Source organism: Rhinoderma darwinii, chromosome 1 (genome assembly GCF_050947455.1).
Source record: "Rhinoderma darwinii isolate aRhiDar2 chromosome 1, aRhiDar2.hap1, whole genome shotgun sequence".
Classification (NCBI taxonomy): domain Eukaryota; kingdom Metazoa; phylum Chordata; class Amphibia; order Anura; family Rhinodermatidae; genus Rhinoderma; species Rhinoderma darwinii.
Genome location: NC_134687.1, coordinates 5422692 through 5440431, shown reverse-complemented (window position 1 = coordinate 5440431; position 17740 = coordinate 5422692). Strand labels below are relative to the sequence as shown.

The following is a 17740-nucleotide window of genomic DNA, read 5'->3' as shown; positions in this document are numbered from 1 at the left end:
AAGTGGTTCAGAATCACTGGTTTCAGGAGAGAGACATGGAAGTAGTTGGGGATCCAGAGGGTAGGAGGCAGCTGAAGCATGTAGGTGACAGGTTTAATCTGCTGAGCAAATTTGTATGATGGCACCCTCAGTCGAATGTTCCTGGAGGACAGCCAGACCTTCGTGCCAGGAAGAAACTGAGGAGGTTCTCTTCTCCTTGTGTCCGCCTTCCACTTCATGCGGTCGACCGCCAGCAGGATGGAGGATCGGGTCTGCTGCCAGATCTGCAGAAAGTCCCTAAAAGCCGTGTCAGCAGCTGGTACCTCAGACGTATCAGGCACCGGGAGAGGAACTCGTGGGTGTTGGCCATAGACAATAAAGAACGGTGTCTTGTGTGTGGACTCGCTGGTGTGATTATTGTAAGATAACTCAGCCCACAGGAGTAACTGCACCCAGTCATCATGCTGCTTGGAGATGAAGTGGCATAAGTAGTTCTCCAAGAACTGATTGATCCTCTCGACCTGACCATTGAAGTGAGGATGGTAGGCCGAGGAAAAGTCCAACGTTACACCTAGGAGTCCACAGAGGGCTCTCCAGAACTTCGAGGTGAACTGAACCCCCCCCCCCCCCGATCAGACACAATATGCTGCAGCAATCCGTGCAGGCGGAAGATGTGTTGGATGAACAGCTTGGCCAGTTGAGGAGCAGAAGGAAGACCGGTCAGTGGAGCGAAGTGGGCCATCTATGAAAATCGATCCACCACCACCCAGACAGTACTGTATCCAGCAGAGAGAGACAGGTCAGTGATAAAGTCCATTTCTATATGCTGCCAGGGAGCATCGGGCACAGGCAATGGCTGGAGCAGGCCAGCAGGTCTGGAGTGAGAAACCTTGTTAGCTGCACACACTGAGCAGGAAGAAACAAAGTCCATAATGTCCTTGGGCAGCATGGGCCACCAGAAATGACAGGCAATCAGATCCCGGGTTTACAGGTCCCTGCTTGACCTGCCAGTCTAGAGGAGTGTCCCCAGCAGAGGATTCTCCCTCAGTCAGCCAGGCGTACAAAAGTCCTGCCTGGAGGAATGTCCCCAACTTGCAGGGGGTTGACAGAGACAATGCAAGACGGATCAATAATGTTCTGTGGAACTTCCATGGTGTCTTCTGTATCGAAAGACCTGGATAAAGCATTGGCCCTCACATTTTTGTCAGCTGGCAGATAATGGAGCTCAAACTGGAACCTGGTAAAGAACAGTGTCCACCTGGGCTGACGAGGGTTCAGCCGTTGGGCCGTCTGAAGATAGGTGAGGTTCTTGTGGTTCGTAAAAATCAGGATGGGATGAGCTGCGCCCTCTAGTAGATGTCTCCACTCTTCCAGGGCCAATTTGATGGCCAGCAACTCCCGATCCCCAATCGAGTAGTTGCGATCTGCGGAAGAGAAGAGATTAGAGAAATATCCACATACCATAGACTTGCCCTTTGGACCTTTTTGGAACAGGAGTGCACCAGCATCGACAGAGGATGAGACCACCTGCAACGAGAACTGCAGGGAAACATCTGGATGATGGAGGATACAGGCTGACATGAAGGCACTCTTCAGGCTATTGAATGTGGACTCTGCCTCAGGAGTCCACACTTTGGTGTTCATGCCCTTCTTAGTGAGGTTAGATATAGGAGATGTCAGTGAGGAGAAGTTTGGAATAAGCGGTCTATAAATATTGGCAAATCCCAGAGGGACTTGCCATACCAGGACAGACTTTACCTTTTCAAGATCCATCTCGAGACAACTATTCGAGACAATATAGCCCAGGAAGGGTAGAGAATCCTTTTCAAACATGCACTTCTCCAACTTGGCGTACAGACGATTCTCCCTTAACCGCAGCAAAATTTGATGGACATGTCTCTGATGCGTCATAGGATCTGGAGAAAAAAATTAAGATGTCATCAATATAGACCACAACACAAATGCAGAGAAGGTCACGGAAAATGTCCTTAACGAACTCCTGGAAGACTGCTGGAGCATTACACAGGCCGAATCACGGGTGTTAAATGCAGTCTTCCATTCATCACCCCGGCGAATCCGGATTAGGTTGTAAGCCCCACGTGGGTCTAGTTTGGAAAAAATCTTGGCACCACGTATACGGTCAAATACTTCTGAGATCAATGGCAACAGATACCGATTTTTCACTGTGATCTGGTTGAGACCCCGATAGTCGATACAGGGACGCTGGGAACCATCTTTCTTCTTAACGAAGAAGAACCCAGCTCCTGCCGGAGAGGAAGACTTCTGTATGAAGCCCCGCTCCAAGTTCTCTTTAACATAGGTGGACATGGACAAAGTCGCTGGTAAGGAGAGAGGATATACCCTACCACGGGGAAGGGATGCACCAGGAATCATCTCAATAGGACAGTCATACGCCCAGTTTGGGGGCAGCGTCTCCGCCTCCTTCTTGCTGAAGATGTCCGAAAATGTAGCATAATGACCCGGCAATCCTGCCAAGCACTGAGGCAGAGGAGGCTGTGCCAAACAAATCTGCACCAGGCAACGGCTGTGACACACGGGGCCCCTCTGGAGAACCTCTCCAGAGTTCCAGTCCAGGACTGGGGCAAGTATTCGGAGCCAAGACAGGCCAAGTAGCATGGTGTTAACGGCCTTGGACAAGACAAAGAACGATAGCAACTCAGAGTGGAGAGCTCCCACTTGGAGCCTCAGCGGCTTGGTCACAGCTATATCTGGGTCTGGCAGAGGTAGTCCATTCACGGATGCAGCCATCAATGGCCTCACCAGAGTGGTAGTGGGTAATTGAAGAAGATCCACCAGGTCTCTACAAATGAAATTAGCAGCGGATCCAGAGTCCAGATACGCAGAGACTCGATGCGTTCTCTCGCCGGACACTATGGCCATGTGTAAGGACAATTTAGATGGAAGTCCTTTCTTACCCAAGGTTGTCTCTCCTACCAAACCTAGGCATTGGAGCTTTTGGGGACACAAACGCACAAGATTGCCTCCGAGGCCGCAATAGAAACAGAGTCCCGAAGTGCGTCTGCGTTGTCTCTCCTGGGTAGCTAGCTTACACCAGTCCATGCTCACAGACTCTTTAGGAGGATCGGCATCCGAGGACAGCAGAGGTTGCTGCGAGGATGGGGCCGGACTAGGGAGACCTCCCTCCCGATGAGCCTCTTGGAGCCATTCTAGGATCCTCATATCAATCCGGGCGGAGAGAAGGACGAGGTCATATAGGGTAGACGGTAGGTTTTGGGCGGCAAGTTCATCCTTAATTTTAGAAGACAGTCCATGCCAGAATTTAGCCACCAGGGCCTCATTGTTCCACAACAGTTCTCCCACCAGGGTGCGGAAGTGGATGGCGTACTCGCTCACGGATGTGAGTCCTCGGCGTAGGTTTAGCAAGGAAGCCGCTACAGAAGAGACTCGTCCAGGCTCCTCAAACACCATGTGAAAAGTCTGGAGGAAGCCCTGGAAGTCACGGGTCTCTGGTCCTTGTCTCTCCCAGACAGGATTCGCCCATGCAAGGGCCTTGCCAGTGAGAAGAGAGATGACAAAAACGAGCTTTGCGCCATCAAACGAAAATGCACCAGTATCCAGACTGAAATGGATCTGGCACTGGTTCAAGAATCCACGACAGGTCCTCGTGTCTCCATCATAGTGGTGAGGAAGTGGCAAAGAAAAACGAGGATCAACACTGCCAGGAGGTGTAGTCTGAGGATCAACACTGCCGGGAGGTGTAGTAGGAGAAATGGCAGCTTGTGCCTCCTGCCGACGTGCGAGAATGTTCAAGGCCTGGAGGAGTTGATCCTGTTGAGACCGGAGGTCTGGCTTAACCGCCCGCATCTCTTGTGACGTCGTCATGGTCTTTGATCGACCAGCGGGGTCCATGGCCTGAGCATGCTGTCACGTAGGGTTCATGGACCCACTGGGCCGTAATGCCTTGGCGGTATGGCAGCTGGCCAACAGGATGCAGGTCAGAGTCTATAGTTCGTATAGTGTACATGTGGCAGCTCGGACAGCAGTAAGGCAGGCTCGGCTGGGACTAGGCAGCAGGTAGACGTCAGGCGTGGAGTAGCAGGTCAGGCATAGATACAGCACAGCACGACTACAGCTCAGCACGGCACTTGACCAGGATAGCAAGGGATACAGGAACAGGGAACACTGGGAACTGGAAAACACTAGGAGACGATTTGCAAGACAAACTTAGGGTATGACAACAAGGCTCAGGCATAAAAGCAAGGGGCTGGACCCTTCTTATAGTCCAGGGCACTCATGGGCTGATTATCCATGAAAGTCTGGTGCGCGCGCTGCCCCATTAAGAGCCTGCACGAGCGTACCCTACGGGACCCGGCCGAGGTGAGTGGAAGTGAGCGCTGGCGTCTCCTGAGGAGGAGACTGGAGCCAGCGCTCGCAGACCCATGGCTGCGGCCGTCAGGAGGTGAGTGAACCTGACGGCCTGAAGCCACGGACATGACACACATAATTTTGAAAAAAAATTGTTTTTACTGTGTAAAAGTAGTAAAACATAATAAAACCATACAAATTTGGTATCGTCGTAATCGTAATGACCCACTGAAAAAAGATATTATGTTATTTATACCACACGGTAATAGGTGTAAATTAAAGACGCAAAAAAAAATAGATGAAATTGATGGGTACTTTTTTTTTATACGCCCCTAAAAAAAGTTAATAACAGTTAATCAATAATTTATATGTACCTCAAAATGGTGCTATTAAAAAATACAACTTGTCCCGCAAAAAAACAAGTCCTTATACAGCTATGTCGACCCAAAAATAAAACAGTTATAACTCTTGGAATGCGACTATGGGAAAACGTAAAAAATAGCTTGGTCATCAAGGTTTAAAATAGGCTGGTCATTAAGGGGTTAAGCTAAATAAAAGAAAACATTATGTTTTAGGCTGGCCATACACATGGAATAGCTGTCGAATAAACACTCATTCTGCTGAGAGCTATTCCTCCCGATCTCCCATCTGTAGTGAGCATCCACCCCTCTGTGCTCACTACAATTTTTAAAATAATTTTCAATAAAGTGGACATTTTTTCCTTTTAAACCCAGCGCTAGATCGAGATTTTTTTTCGTTCTATTGTGATACAACCGAGTGCTACCTCGAGGATCCGTGCGCAACCGGAGATCAAACGCCAAGACTGGTGAGCTGGAGAAATCTCTCTATTTCATGGTTGGTACATGTTATACTACACTTCCCATGCAGCGGTGCTAACTACCCCTGTGTCTCTGTGTGCGATGCTCCAGAGATGAGAGCAAACAGCAGTTTTTATTATCCCTGTGAATGTAACAACCAATTATCAGACTTAGGCTGGATTCACACGAGCGTGTGCGTTTTGCGCATGCAAAAATTGCGGCGTTTTGCGTGTGCAAAAGGCACTTAGCAGCTCCGTGTGTCATCACCATAGGATGTGCGGCTGCGTGCTTTTCGCGCAGCCGCCATCATTATGAAACGTGGTGCTTTTCTGTTTTTATTCATCCTTTTCACTGCTGTTGCGCGAATCACGCGCGTCCCACGGAAGTGGTTCCGTGTGGCATGCGTGATTTTCACGCACCCATTGACTTCAATGGGTGCGTCATGCGCGAAATACGCACAAAGAACGGACATGTCGTGAGTTTTTCGCAGCTGACTCACGCTGCGTAAAAATCACGCAACTGTCTGCATGGCCCCATAGACTAATATAGGTCCGTGCGACGCGCGTGAAAATCCTGCGCGTTGCACGGACGTATATCCCGTTCGTCTGAATAAGCCCTTAGGGGTGCTTTTCTGTTTACAAACATCCAAACGGAGTGTCATAATGATGGCGGCTGCGCGAAAAGCACGCAGCCGCGCATCATATGGTGATGACACACGGAGCTGTCAAGTGCCTTTTGCGCTCGCAAAACGCTCGTGTGAATCCGGCCTAATGATATTATTAAAAATATTTTTTTATCCGAGTTAGAATTAGTAAACTGTAGAAATATTTCTGTTTATTGTTCATAAAAAATATTATTCTAATTGTAGTAGAACTAATAGTAGTAGTAAAAAAGCACTGGTCGGGTTCATATCCAACTTCCTATAGAATGTAGTATCTGCCAATCGTTCCAGACATAGGGATTTGTACTTTGTGGAGTCCAGGACCACCACATTGCCCCCTTTATCTGTGGGTTTAATTGTGATGGTCCTGTGTTTTTCCATATAGACAAAGCCTCCCTTTCCAGTCTATTTCAATTATTTAACCCCCTTGTCTTTCCTCCTAATGCATCTAAATCCTGGTTCACCAGTCCTTGGAAAATTGCAATGTTAGGATTATCTGCACACACTTTTTTTTTCTAAATTAGTGAAAGGTCCCAGGAATCTGTCCCTTTCATTATCCTCCATAAATTCCACCATTGACCTCACTGCTGGTAGATCGCTTGCCTCCAGATTATTTTCAAGGCAAGTACGTCTATCCAGTGCGGAATAGTGTTTAAACCACTGGGGCTTTCTAATGAATAGGGAAATGTCCTTAGTCCAAACAAAGGGATCAAACTTCTCGGTTGGTACAAATGATAGATTTTTTTTGAGAACTATGAGTAATATCTCAGTCAAAACATGGGTGGACAGATTCACAATCTGCATGTTATCAGTAATTACTGATCCTAATCCTGATACGGTTCCGTAGGGGGTATTGGTTTAGAGGCGGGACCTGGGCTAAAAAAGAATTGCCCTGTTGTTCAGCCCTGCTATTGTAGGACATATTATCCCTTTGTGGAGCTCCCCGTCTATATGACCTGCCTCTACCTCTTCCCCCTCTACTTGAACCTCTCCGTCTATCCACACTTTGGCTATCCTTCTCATAATCTGAACAATCAGCTTCTGAAGAAGATAAGTCCTGATCTCCATCTCTGGGACAGGATTTAGCCAAAAAAGAATAAGCCCTATTTTACTTGAATTCTTGTAGATCCCTTATGAATTGTTGGTGTTTTCTGTCACTGGTGGTATTCTGGAACCTTTTTATCACCCCCTGCAGGATGGCCTCTTTCTTATCAAATTGGGGATCAGTTTTTAACTTTAAAATCTGTTCCCTAAGGTCATTTAATCTCTTCGATTTTATTTCCCAGGAGCCCCTTTCCTCCTCCAAGAGAATTTGCATGAATCTAAGGGAACTCGCTGTAGCCTCTCTCTCCCATTTGTTCATTAGGTTCACACTACGTACCCTATCTGCTGGGGTCAGAGTGATTCGCAGCCCCCTTGGAACTATATTATTTTTTATATAGCTATCCAGTGACTGAATCTCCCACCACGTGACAATATAGTCCTTATAGACCTTTGTTAACTCCTTAAATGCAGTCTTTACATTAGTGGTTATTAATGATTGTGTGTATTCTTTCTCTGAGAACACTTCCCTCGCTACAGTGCTCCATTTGTCAAGGTCTGGTACTCCTGTTAGGAAACTGGCCATATTCGCTAACTCAAGTTTAAAGTAATTGTACTTATTAAGTGATTGTAGTAGTGTTCACTTAGCTGATTGCCCTGCTAGGCTAAATAATATACAATAGTGTCAGGACGTGACCCTTATTCTAAAACGTCACCTTTATTGGATTTGTTTAAAAAGATACAAAAAAATAAATAAAAAAAATAAACACCCTGGTGTGAAAGTATTTAAAATACAATTCTGACCAGAGTTAGAGTCTCAGTACTGTATCCACTAGTGTCACTTTCTTTTTGTGTGCACTAGGGACCGACTAACATCTATACAATTCCCACACTAGGCTGGACCCTGATCACAAGTCCTATTGTTTGTGTGGGAGTTGCAGTCCCGTGATCCTAATGGATATATAAAAACAGAGGTGTTTTAGAAAAGTACCTCAACAAACAGCCTCTTGAGGTATACCTAGGGGGCAATACCTCCGCCCCAGGAGGAACTGTTCTAAAACCTCAACGTTCAAGAGACAGGCTAAGGATCTCCGTAGTCGTTTTAAAACTCGGGGATATCCTGATCGCATTTTGTGGTAAGCATTTGAAATGGCTGTGGACAGGGAATGTAATTTCCTATTGGTCCCAAAACTTAAAACAGAACAAAAAGATAGACAGTTCAGGGTAATTGGGGTCTTTGATGAGGCTCATGGAGAAATTAGAAAGATCCTGGAAGGACATTGGAGGATTCTGTTGCATGACCAGGACCAAGACCTCAAATTACCTTTTGTAGAGGGAGGAGCCTAAGGGATGGCCTAGTCAACAGCCATTATGCCCCTCCCCACAGCCGCAGGATAATTGGCTGTCCAGAAAGCCAATGGGGACATTTAGATGTGGAACATGCCCGGCCTGTGACCAGTTATTGCCCTCACGCACATTTACCAGCTCAGCAACGGGTCAACAGTTTGAAATCAGAGATTTCATTAACTTTAAATCCAGCGGGGTTGTATACCTGGCTAGATGTGAGTGTCCCATGGATTATGTTGGTAAAACCAAGTGCAAATTTAGACGGAGGATCATTTTAATGATATCCAAAATGAGAGAGATGCACCAATCTCACGACATGTCCATACGGTACATCGGGGTATTCCTGCTTCAATTACATTTGTGGGAATCCAGGTTGCTCCCAAAAACTGTAAAGGGGGTAACTGGGATAAAAGGATTCTTCACGTAGGATGCAGATGGATCCACAGGATGAAATCTGTTAGTCCAGCGGGACTTAATGAGAATGTCAGTTTTGGCTGCTTTTTGTGAAGTGTAGAAGTATAATAGGAGTCTAGACCTCTCCAATATTAACATAATGCAGCCACTCTACTGTGTGGTGATCCACAGACCGCCATTCAATTTTACCTGATAGTCTCACCCACACAAGTGAAGTATCACAGGGTGTCACATATATTCATCTAATATGTCCCGATAATCTGTGAGTTTTGGGAGACTGGTTTATTACTATCTATATGATGCAGCGTCCGCTCACGCGGTCACTGGATAAATTGTTTGTGAGATTTCTCTGCTGCGATGTTTCATGATCAGGAGATTTGACAGCTCCTTTATGTTTTCTGATCAGGAGATTTGACAGCTCCTTTATGGTTACTGATCAGGAGATCTGACAGCTCCTTCATGTTTCCTGATCAGGAGATCTGACAGCTCCTTTATGTTTCCTGATCAGGAGATCTGACAGCTCCTTTATGGTTACTGATCAGGAGATCTGACAGCTCCTTCATGTTTCTTCATCAGGAGATCTGACAGCTCCTCTATGGTTACTGATCAGGAGATCTGACAGCTCCTTTATGGTTACTGATCAGGAGATCTGACAGCTCCTTCATGTTTCCTGATCAGGAGATCTGACAGCTCCTTTATGTTTCCTGATCAGGAGATCTGACAGCTCCTTCATGTTTCTTCATCAGGAGATCTGACAGCTCCTCTATGGTTATTGATCAGGAGATCTGACAGCTCCTTCATGTTTCCTGATCAGGAGATCTGACAGCTCCTTTATGTTTCCTGATCAGGAGATCTGACAGCTCCTTCATGTTTCCTGATCAGGAGATCTGACAGCTCCTTCATGTTTCCTGATCAGGAGATCTGACAGCTCCTTTATGTTTCCTGATCAGGAGATCTGACAGCTCCTTCATGTTTCTTCATCAGGAGATCTGACAGCTCCTCTATGGTTACTGATCAGGAGATCTGACAGCTCTTTTTTGTTTACTGAGCTGTGGGGAAGCCATGTTTGGTCCCCATGGTTACTCTATCTCATACGCCCAGCTCCCACCCCTCTTACATCAGAGAAGAGGTGGCGCTGAGCTCTCTAGCCGCGCCTGCCTTGCTCTTGATTGGATACAGGGGGGTGTGAACAGGGATGGGGCGTGGCTATGAGTATATAGCAATAGGAATCGTGTGATCTGGTTGCCATTATCAAAACTGTCCTGTTATGCTGCCAGTTTGCTCCCTGAAGAGCCAGTAAAAGAGGCTGGTGAAACATGTTGGAGCAGTGAAATGAATATAGGGACTATCTACCAGAGTAGTATAGAAGCTCTATGAGTCTGGAGGCCGCTCTTTTCAAAGCAAACCAACAGCCTCCAACATATACAGAGGACAGGACTACAACTCCCACACAGGCAAGAGGACTTGTGATCAGGGTCCAGGCTAGTGTGGGAATTGTATAGATGTTAGTCGGTCCCTAGTGCACACAAAAAGAAAGTGACACTAGTGGATACAGTCCTGAGACTCTGGTCAGAATTGTATTTTAACACTTTCAAACCAGGGTGTTTATTTTTTTATATATTTTTAAACAAATCCAATAAAGGTTACTTTTTAGATTAAGGGTCACGTCCTGCCACTATTGTATATTATTTAGCCCAGCAGGGCAATCAGCTAAGTGAACACTACTACAATCACTTAATAAGTACAATTACTGTAGTAATAGTAGTAGCAGTGGTAGTAGTAGTCGGTAAAAGTAGTAGTAGTTGTAGAGGTAGTAGTAGTAGTAGATGTGGTAATAGTACTAGTAGTAATTGTTGTAGTAATAGTAGTAATAGTAGTAGTAGATGTGGTAATAGTAGTAGTAGTAGTAGTAATAGTAGCAGTAATAGTAGTAGTAGATGTGGTAGTAGTTGTAGTAATGGCTATAGTAGTAGTAATAGTTATAGTAATAGTACTTGTAGTAAGGTAACAATAATATGTTCTCTATTTACCTTTTTTCTATATGTAGCACTGATGGATTTATCAGCAAATCTCTCCAGAAACAGATTCATGTCATGCAGAGCGTGAGCCAGGACATACACTGCTGTATACACATTACAGACCATTTTATCTCTTGGATACATTTTCAAAGTAGGAAATTCTTTTGTTGAACATTCCCGAATTAGAAGATAAAACTTACGATCATAGTCAATTTGTTCGATTGTGTGTTTACTTGCACAATGAAAGAGAGAAATAGCTACAAGGAACGGGTCAGTTGGGTCACGAAACACGTTTAAATTTCGTATGAAGTTCCAGAGTTTGGGCAATGGTTTAGTGATTGGTGAAAAACTCAAACTACAATTAACTAATTTCATATAATAAAACCCCATAAGAGGATGCATGAACCACGAGTCATTCAGGATCAGTGTTTTCTTCTCGTCAAATAAATATAATAATTCTCGGTAAAGTAAGGAAAAGTAACCACATACGATTATAACTTCAGCTCTAGACCTTTCAATGATAAGATGACTTTTCATATTTTTCATTTCGTCAGAGATGAATTTTACTATAAACTCAATGCAGATTCCGTGTCTGGTCATCACTTTGCTGAGCTCACGCACTTCAGCCTCTGCACTCTCATCTTCTGCTGTTATGATCCCAACCCAGTTCCAGCCAAAGTATTTTATACAGAGCACAATAGCCAGATGGTGAAGATGATTATCCGGAGCCATAGTGAAAAGTGAGTTCATAAAACCATTGTTATTCAGCAGTTTATCCGTCATGTCATAATTTATCTACAAAACAAAAAATGAAATATAGGTAACTATTCTAACATGTTTTATCTGAGGGTCACTGTCATTTCGAAAACTTCTTAAATGTCATAGTGACAAATTAGAAGAAAAAACAGGAGGAATCTGTCATGTCCATGGCCGCGGGCCGTCAGGCTCACTTACCTCCTGACAGCCGCAGCCATGGGTCTGTGAGCACTGGCCCTAGTCTCCTCCTCAGGAGAAACCAGTGCTCACTTCTGCTTACATTGGCCAGGTCCCGAAGGGTGCACGCGTGATCGTGGCCGCTCTTAAAGGGCCAGTGCGTGCACCTGAAGTTAATGTCAAGATTAGCCCATGAGTACCCTGGACTATAAGAAGGGCTCCGCCCAGGGCCGCACCTGCCATGAGGCGAGGTGAGGCTGCCGCCTTAGGCGGAACCACTGAGATAAAAACAGGGGGCGGCATCTTGTGGATACGGGCAGGGCCAGGGGGGACGCGTGGGGAAGGCAGGGGAGAGTACGTGCGGCACAACAGGCGCACGTCTGCTAGTACACTCCCCCTCTCTGATGCTGCACCCGCCGCCAGAGAGAAGCGGTCAAATGTTCTCCCCTGAAGAAAAGAAAAGAGCGGCTGGTAAGTAATGAGGTGAGGGCAAGAGGCTGAGTCATTGTAAAAGACTAGAGAGGCAGAGCGCTGCTTACAGCACTTAGCCTCCAGCCCTCACTAATTAAAAAGTGTGAGAGTGTGTGTGTGTGTGTGTGTGTGTGTGTCCTCAGCCCCCCTCGCACCGCCACCCTTCCCATCGCGTGCCCCCTGCAGACCTGCTGTAACTTCTCCCTCTCGTGGCATGCTGTAAGGAGAAGGAGAACAGTAATAATAAAACATTTTTATTCCCCAAAAATCTATCTATCTAGTATTCAAAAGTATTCAAAAAATAGGCAGCACTCCGTAGTAAATGTGAAAAAAGTGGGTACTTTTATTGCCCCTGTGCAACGTTTCAGCTCTGTCCTCTAGAGCCTTTCTCAAGCCATCTATCTATCTATCTATCTATCTATCTATCTAAAAAAAAATCCACCATCCAGCAGCATCAGCCTGAAAATATGGATGGGTGCACGCCCTGGGAACCCGATCACGGTTCCAAATCCTCCAATATATGTTCAAAGATAGGCAGCACTCCAAATCAAGGTGAAAAAGTAGCTTTTAATAGCCCTCATGCAACGTTTCGGCTCAATACAAGAAGCCTTTCTCAAGCATGTTAACAGTGTACAAAACAATGGTCTATATGAAGGCTTTTTTCACCTTGATTTGGAGTTTTGCCTATGTTTGGACACATATTGGAGGATTTGGAACCGTGATCGGGTTCCCGGGGCGTGCACCCATCCATATTTTCAGGCTGATGCTGCTGGACGGTGGACTTTGTGATTTACCAGCGAGCATAGCCCCACTCTGAAAGAAATGTTGATAGCTGAAATACGAGATCCCATTGCCCTTCTGTTACACGGAAGCTGATGGTCAACGTATCCTTCAAGACCTGGAGGTTGGTTTCTTGAAAACACCATCTGTTATTGACCTCAAACGTAAAATTGAGAATGACTCTAAGCATCTAATCTCCTTGCAATTACATTTGTCTACACTAGGGGCATATCATAAATCAAAAATGATCCCCAGAGGAATGAGATCTACAATCAGACCTCACTTATTTTCAGAAAGTGAATTTTATTGCAACCGTTTACAACTAATTTAATATCTCAAGCAAGAGATTGTTATGTTTAAAAAGTCAATACAAGATTCTGACCTCATACTAACCCCTCTGATAGAGGCACATGAATATGACAATTTTTCTCAGGATCTTAAAAACATTTTGGGGAAATTCAGACGTGAACAGGCGGATATGAAATGCAGTAAATGGCAATGTGACAGTGATGATTATCGAAGGGGCAGGATAAACAATTGGAGTGACAACTTGCGTGGAAGGAATAATGGTCAATCCCAGGATATTAGAAAACGAAGGAAACCTCAGGAGTTACTCCAACAGAAAAAAATATACACTGTCTTCTTTTTTAGGAACCCCTATGCCGACATCAATACACCAGAAGAGGTGGGGAGGAGCCGGGATCCAGAGATCTCAACAACCAGTAACATGGGAAGTGATTCAAAGGAAGAGGACTTGGTTATTAACATCTCGTCTAGAATTCTGAGTACCACTGAAAATTTGGTTTCGAACAAGGGACTCTCATTCTGTCCATCTGCACATACGGACTGGATTGAGTTGGATAATGATCTACATAATTTCTTTAGCTCTATCAAATTGAAATGCTGGTTCAATGAACATTTACCAATGAATAAGGTGAGAAGTTCAGAGATAAGCATTGAAGATGTTAATTTGTGTAACAAAAGTAATTTTGTGCCAAATAACTATAGTCCAGCAATAGATGCAGTTGTTATTGCAGTGAAAAGAGATATAGAACAGCATAAAATACAGACTCTGCATTCTTCTTTCAAGCATCCAAATATGACTAAGGATGATATTACTGCATTAAAGCCTCTGATCCATGATGACCACATCACCATAAAACCTGTGGACAAGGGAGGTGCTGTGGTCGTCATGGATATGACCCAATATGAAAATGAAATATTGAGACAATTGAGTGATACCACTGTTAATAATAAATTCAAAGTATTGTGAATAAGGCTGTACAGGATTGCATAATTGATGAAAAAAAAAAATCGAAATATTTGATTATAGAAAATCCGAGAACACCAGTATTATATGCAGTACCCAAATTACACAAGTCTCTGACATACCCACCCGAGCGACCGATAGACTCTATGACAGAGACTATCTTCAGCCATATGGCAATATTTCTAGATAGGGTACTTCGAGATTTCTCCAGCATTTTCACACATATAAGATACTTCTCACTTTTTAAACAAATTAAACTTGGTCAAGGTAAAACAGGGACAACATATCACACTTGCATCTTTCGATATTGTAAGCCTATGCATATCTATAGAACATCATAGAGGTCTACAGGTTATTGCTACTTACCCATGGGAATCCAAATACACATTGGAGGCACAACAACTTTCCTAACTTGTTTCAGATAATACTGACTGACAATTACTTCCTTTTCCGTGATGATTTCTATATACAGACTCAAGGCACGGCAATGGGGTCGAATGTGGCCTGAACATATGGCAATATGTAGATGTGATATCTTGAGGAGACGTTCATCTATGTGTCCCACCACTTCAGTCATGCACTGAAGCGATGGAGATACATAGACGACATCTTCCTTATTTGAGCCGGTAGTGACAGTGAATTACAACACTTTCATGTTTTTTTAAATACCATAGATCCTACGGTCAAATTTACCCTGATAAGTTCAGATAAATCTATACAGTTTTTTTATGTACTGATTAATTTTCAGCATGGTTTTCTCACCACGGAATTGTATGTAAAGACACAGATAGAAATAATTTATTTCCATTTAATAGCAACCATCCACAATCGATGGTTAAAAGTCTTCCCACTAGCCAGTATATACGTGCTAAACGAATAACTAGCACGGAAACTAATAGACAAAACATTGCAGAATATGGAAAATAAATTCAGTCATAGAGGTTATCTACTATCATCTCTCAAACGCCAAAGAAAAAAAGTAGAACAGATGACTAGAGACACATTACTGACTATGAAAAAACGAACTCCTGCTCGCATGCCATTTATAATAACCTATGCATAGGATAGTCACTCTATCAATAAAATTATATTGAAACATTGGCCAACGTTAACACATTGTTTACCGCATATCCCAGAGACCAAACATACTCCCCTGTTCTCGTATCGGAGATCGCCTAATCTATGCGATAGATTGGTGAAATCTGACATAGGAACAGGTAAAACACATCTCACTAAGAAGAACACTTGGTTGCAATCCTAGTTTGAATTGTATAAACTGCTCGCTCATTCACAAAGGACCAAAATTCACTCATCCTGTTCCCAAACAGACATACGAGATACGGTTCTATCTGAACTGTATCTCGGACTATGTTATTTACATCCTAGAATGTCTTTGCCACCTTCTCTATGTTGGCAAAACCTCTTGTAAAGGATCTGTCAGACACAGCTTCTGTGTCGACGCCCGTGGTTAATCAGTCTGCACCTGCTCCTAAGTCTGATAGAGTGACTCGATCTGCTACCACTCAGGCTGGGAGGCTGAGGAGTGGGAGAGCCTATCACAGCCTGGCCAGGCGGCGCTAGCGCCCACCCTCTGTCTATTTATACCTTCATTTCCTGCTCCTCCTTTGCCTGTGATTCTGCCTGTTTCCCGGCTCTGCTGCTGCTTGTACTATTGTCCTCTGCGTCATATTGACCCTGGCTTTACGGACTACTCTCCTGCTCTGCGTTTGGTACCTCGTACACTCCTGTTTTGACTCGGCTCGTTCACTACTCTTGTTGCTCACGGTGTTGCCGTGAGCAACTGCCCCATTTCCATTAGCTTCTGTGTACCCTTGTCTGTTTGTCTGTCGTGTACATATTGAGCGTAGGGACCGTCGCCAAGTTGTACGCCGTCGCCTAGGACGGGCCATGCAAGTAGGCAGGGACTGAGTGGCGGGTAGATTAGGGCTCACCTGTCTGTCCCCCTATCCCGTCATTACACCTCTTTAGAATTTAAGGTTAGATTAAACCAACACCGGTATACCATTCGTAAGAAACTATTAAACCTCCCGTGTCTAAACACTATACAGAGGCAGGTCACACAGAGAGAGAGATATTGGTTCACCTGATAGATCATGTTCCGGTTCCACGTAGAGGGGGCAATCACATTAAACTATTGAAATACAAAGAATTGCAACGGATAGATAGACTCCAAACATTAAAGCCACATGGGCTTAACGTTGATTTCATTACAAGTGGTGTGATCTAGGATCTGACTTGCCCACAGGGTGGGATGCAATGGACACAGGTCTTCCGTGGACATAATTTAGTGTATAGAATTAATTACAGTTGTTTTTTTTTTTTCTAATTGTATACATTTCTTCTACAGGGTGGGCCATTTATATGGATATACCTAAATAAAATGGGAATGGTTGGTGATATTAACTTCCTGTTTGTGGCACATTAGTATATGGGAGGGGGGAAATTTTTCAAGCTGGGTGTTGACCATGGTAGCCATTTTGAAGTTGGCCATTTTGTATCCAACTTTAGTTTTTTCAATGGGAAGAGGGTCATGTGACACATCAAACTTATCTAAAATTTCACAAGAAAAACAATGGTGTGCTTGGTTTTAACGTTACTTTATTCTTCCATGAGTTATTTACAAGCTTCTCTTTGTTTACAGCCATTGACATGTCACAGAGGTTAACACGTGAGGAGCGGATAGAAATTGTGTTGATGTCTGGTGAACGCAGTACCCGGGTCATTGCAGCAGATTTCAATGCAAGACACCCTACGAGACCACCCATCTCCCATGCTACAGTTTGCAAACTGCTTGCCAAGTTTCGTGAAACTGGTTCAGTGTTGGATTTGCCCAAATGTGGACGCATGAAAACTGTCACTAATGTAGAAACATCAGTGGCTGTCCTGGCTTCATTCAGCAAGAGCCCACAGCATAGCACTCGCCGCATGTCACTGGAGAGTGGCATCAGTCGAACATCCCTTCGGCGGATATTAGCTACTCACAAATGGCACCCTTACAAACTCCAGCTGCTGCAGGATCTCAACGAGGATGACCCAGATCGGCGCACTGAATTTGCAGAATGGGAAAAACAAAAATTGGAACAGGACCCTCAGTTTACACAGAACATTTTGTTCAGTGATGAGGCAAACTTTTATGTGAATGGTGAAGTTAACAAACAAAACCACCGCTATTGGTCTGACACTAACCCACATTGGATAGATCCCTCCAAGACTGTTGGAACACAAAAATTGATGGTATGGTGTGGTATATGGGGTACAAAGATAGTGGGGCCATTCTTCATCAATGGAAACCTCAAGGCCACGGGATATCTGAAATTGCTACATGATGATGTGTTTCCCTCTTTATGCACTGAAGCTGGCATGTTCCCTGAGTTTTTCCAGCAAGATGGTGCACCACCACATTATGGGTGTCAGGTCCGAGCATTCCTAGATGAACAGTTTCCTGGAAAGTTGATTGGTCGTCGTGGGAAAGTTGAATGGCCCCCTAGGTTTCCCGATCTGACCCCCTTAGACTTTTATCTTTGGAGTCATCTGAAGGCAATTGTCTATGCTGTGAAGATACGAGATGTGCAGCAACTGAAACTACGGATACTGGAAGCCTGTGCTAGCATTTCCTCTGCGGTGTTGCTATCAGTGTGTG

The 17740-nt window shown here is 44.6% G+C and overlaps 1 protein-coding gene across 1 annotated transcript in view; it reads right to left on the bottom strand.

Moving 5' to 3' along the window:
* LOC142665284 (vomeronasal type-2 receptor 26-like) overlaps positions 1-12955 on the bottom strand; it is a 31240-nt gene extending 18285 nt beyond the window's left edge. Inside the window, exons 1-3 of the mRNA XM_075844937.1 lie at positions 12824-12955; positions 10638-11420; positions 3067-3249 (exon numbers count right to left, since the gene is read on the bottom strand). Of these exons, the coding sequence (XP_075701052.1) occupies positions 3067-3249; positions 10638-11420; positions 12824-12955 (1098 nt within the window). The remainder of the gene's footprint in view (positions 1-3066; positions 3250-10637; positions 11421-12823) is intronic.
* Positions 12956-17740: the final 4785 nt, after the last annotated feature.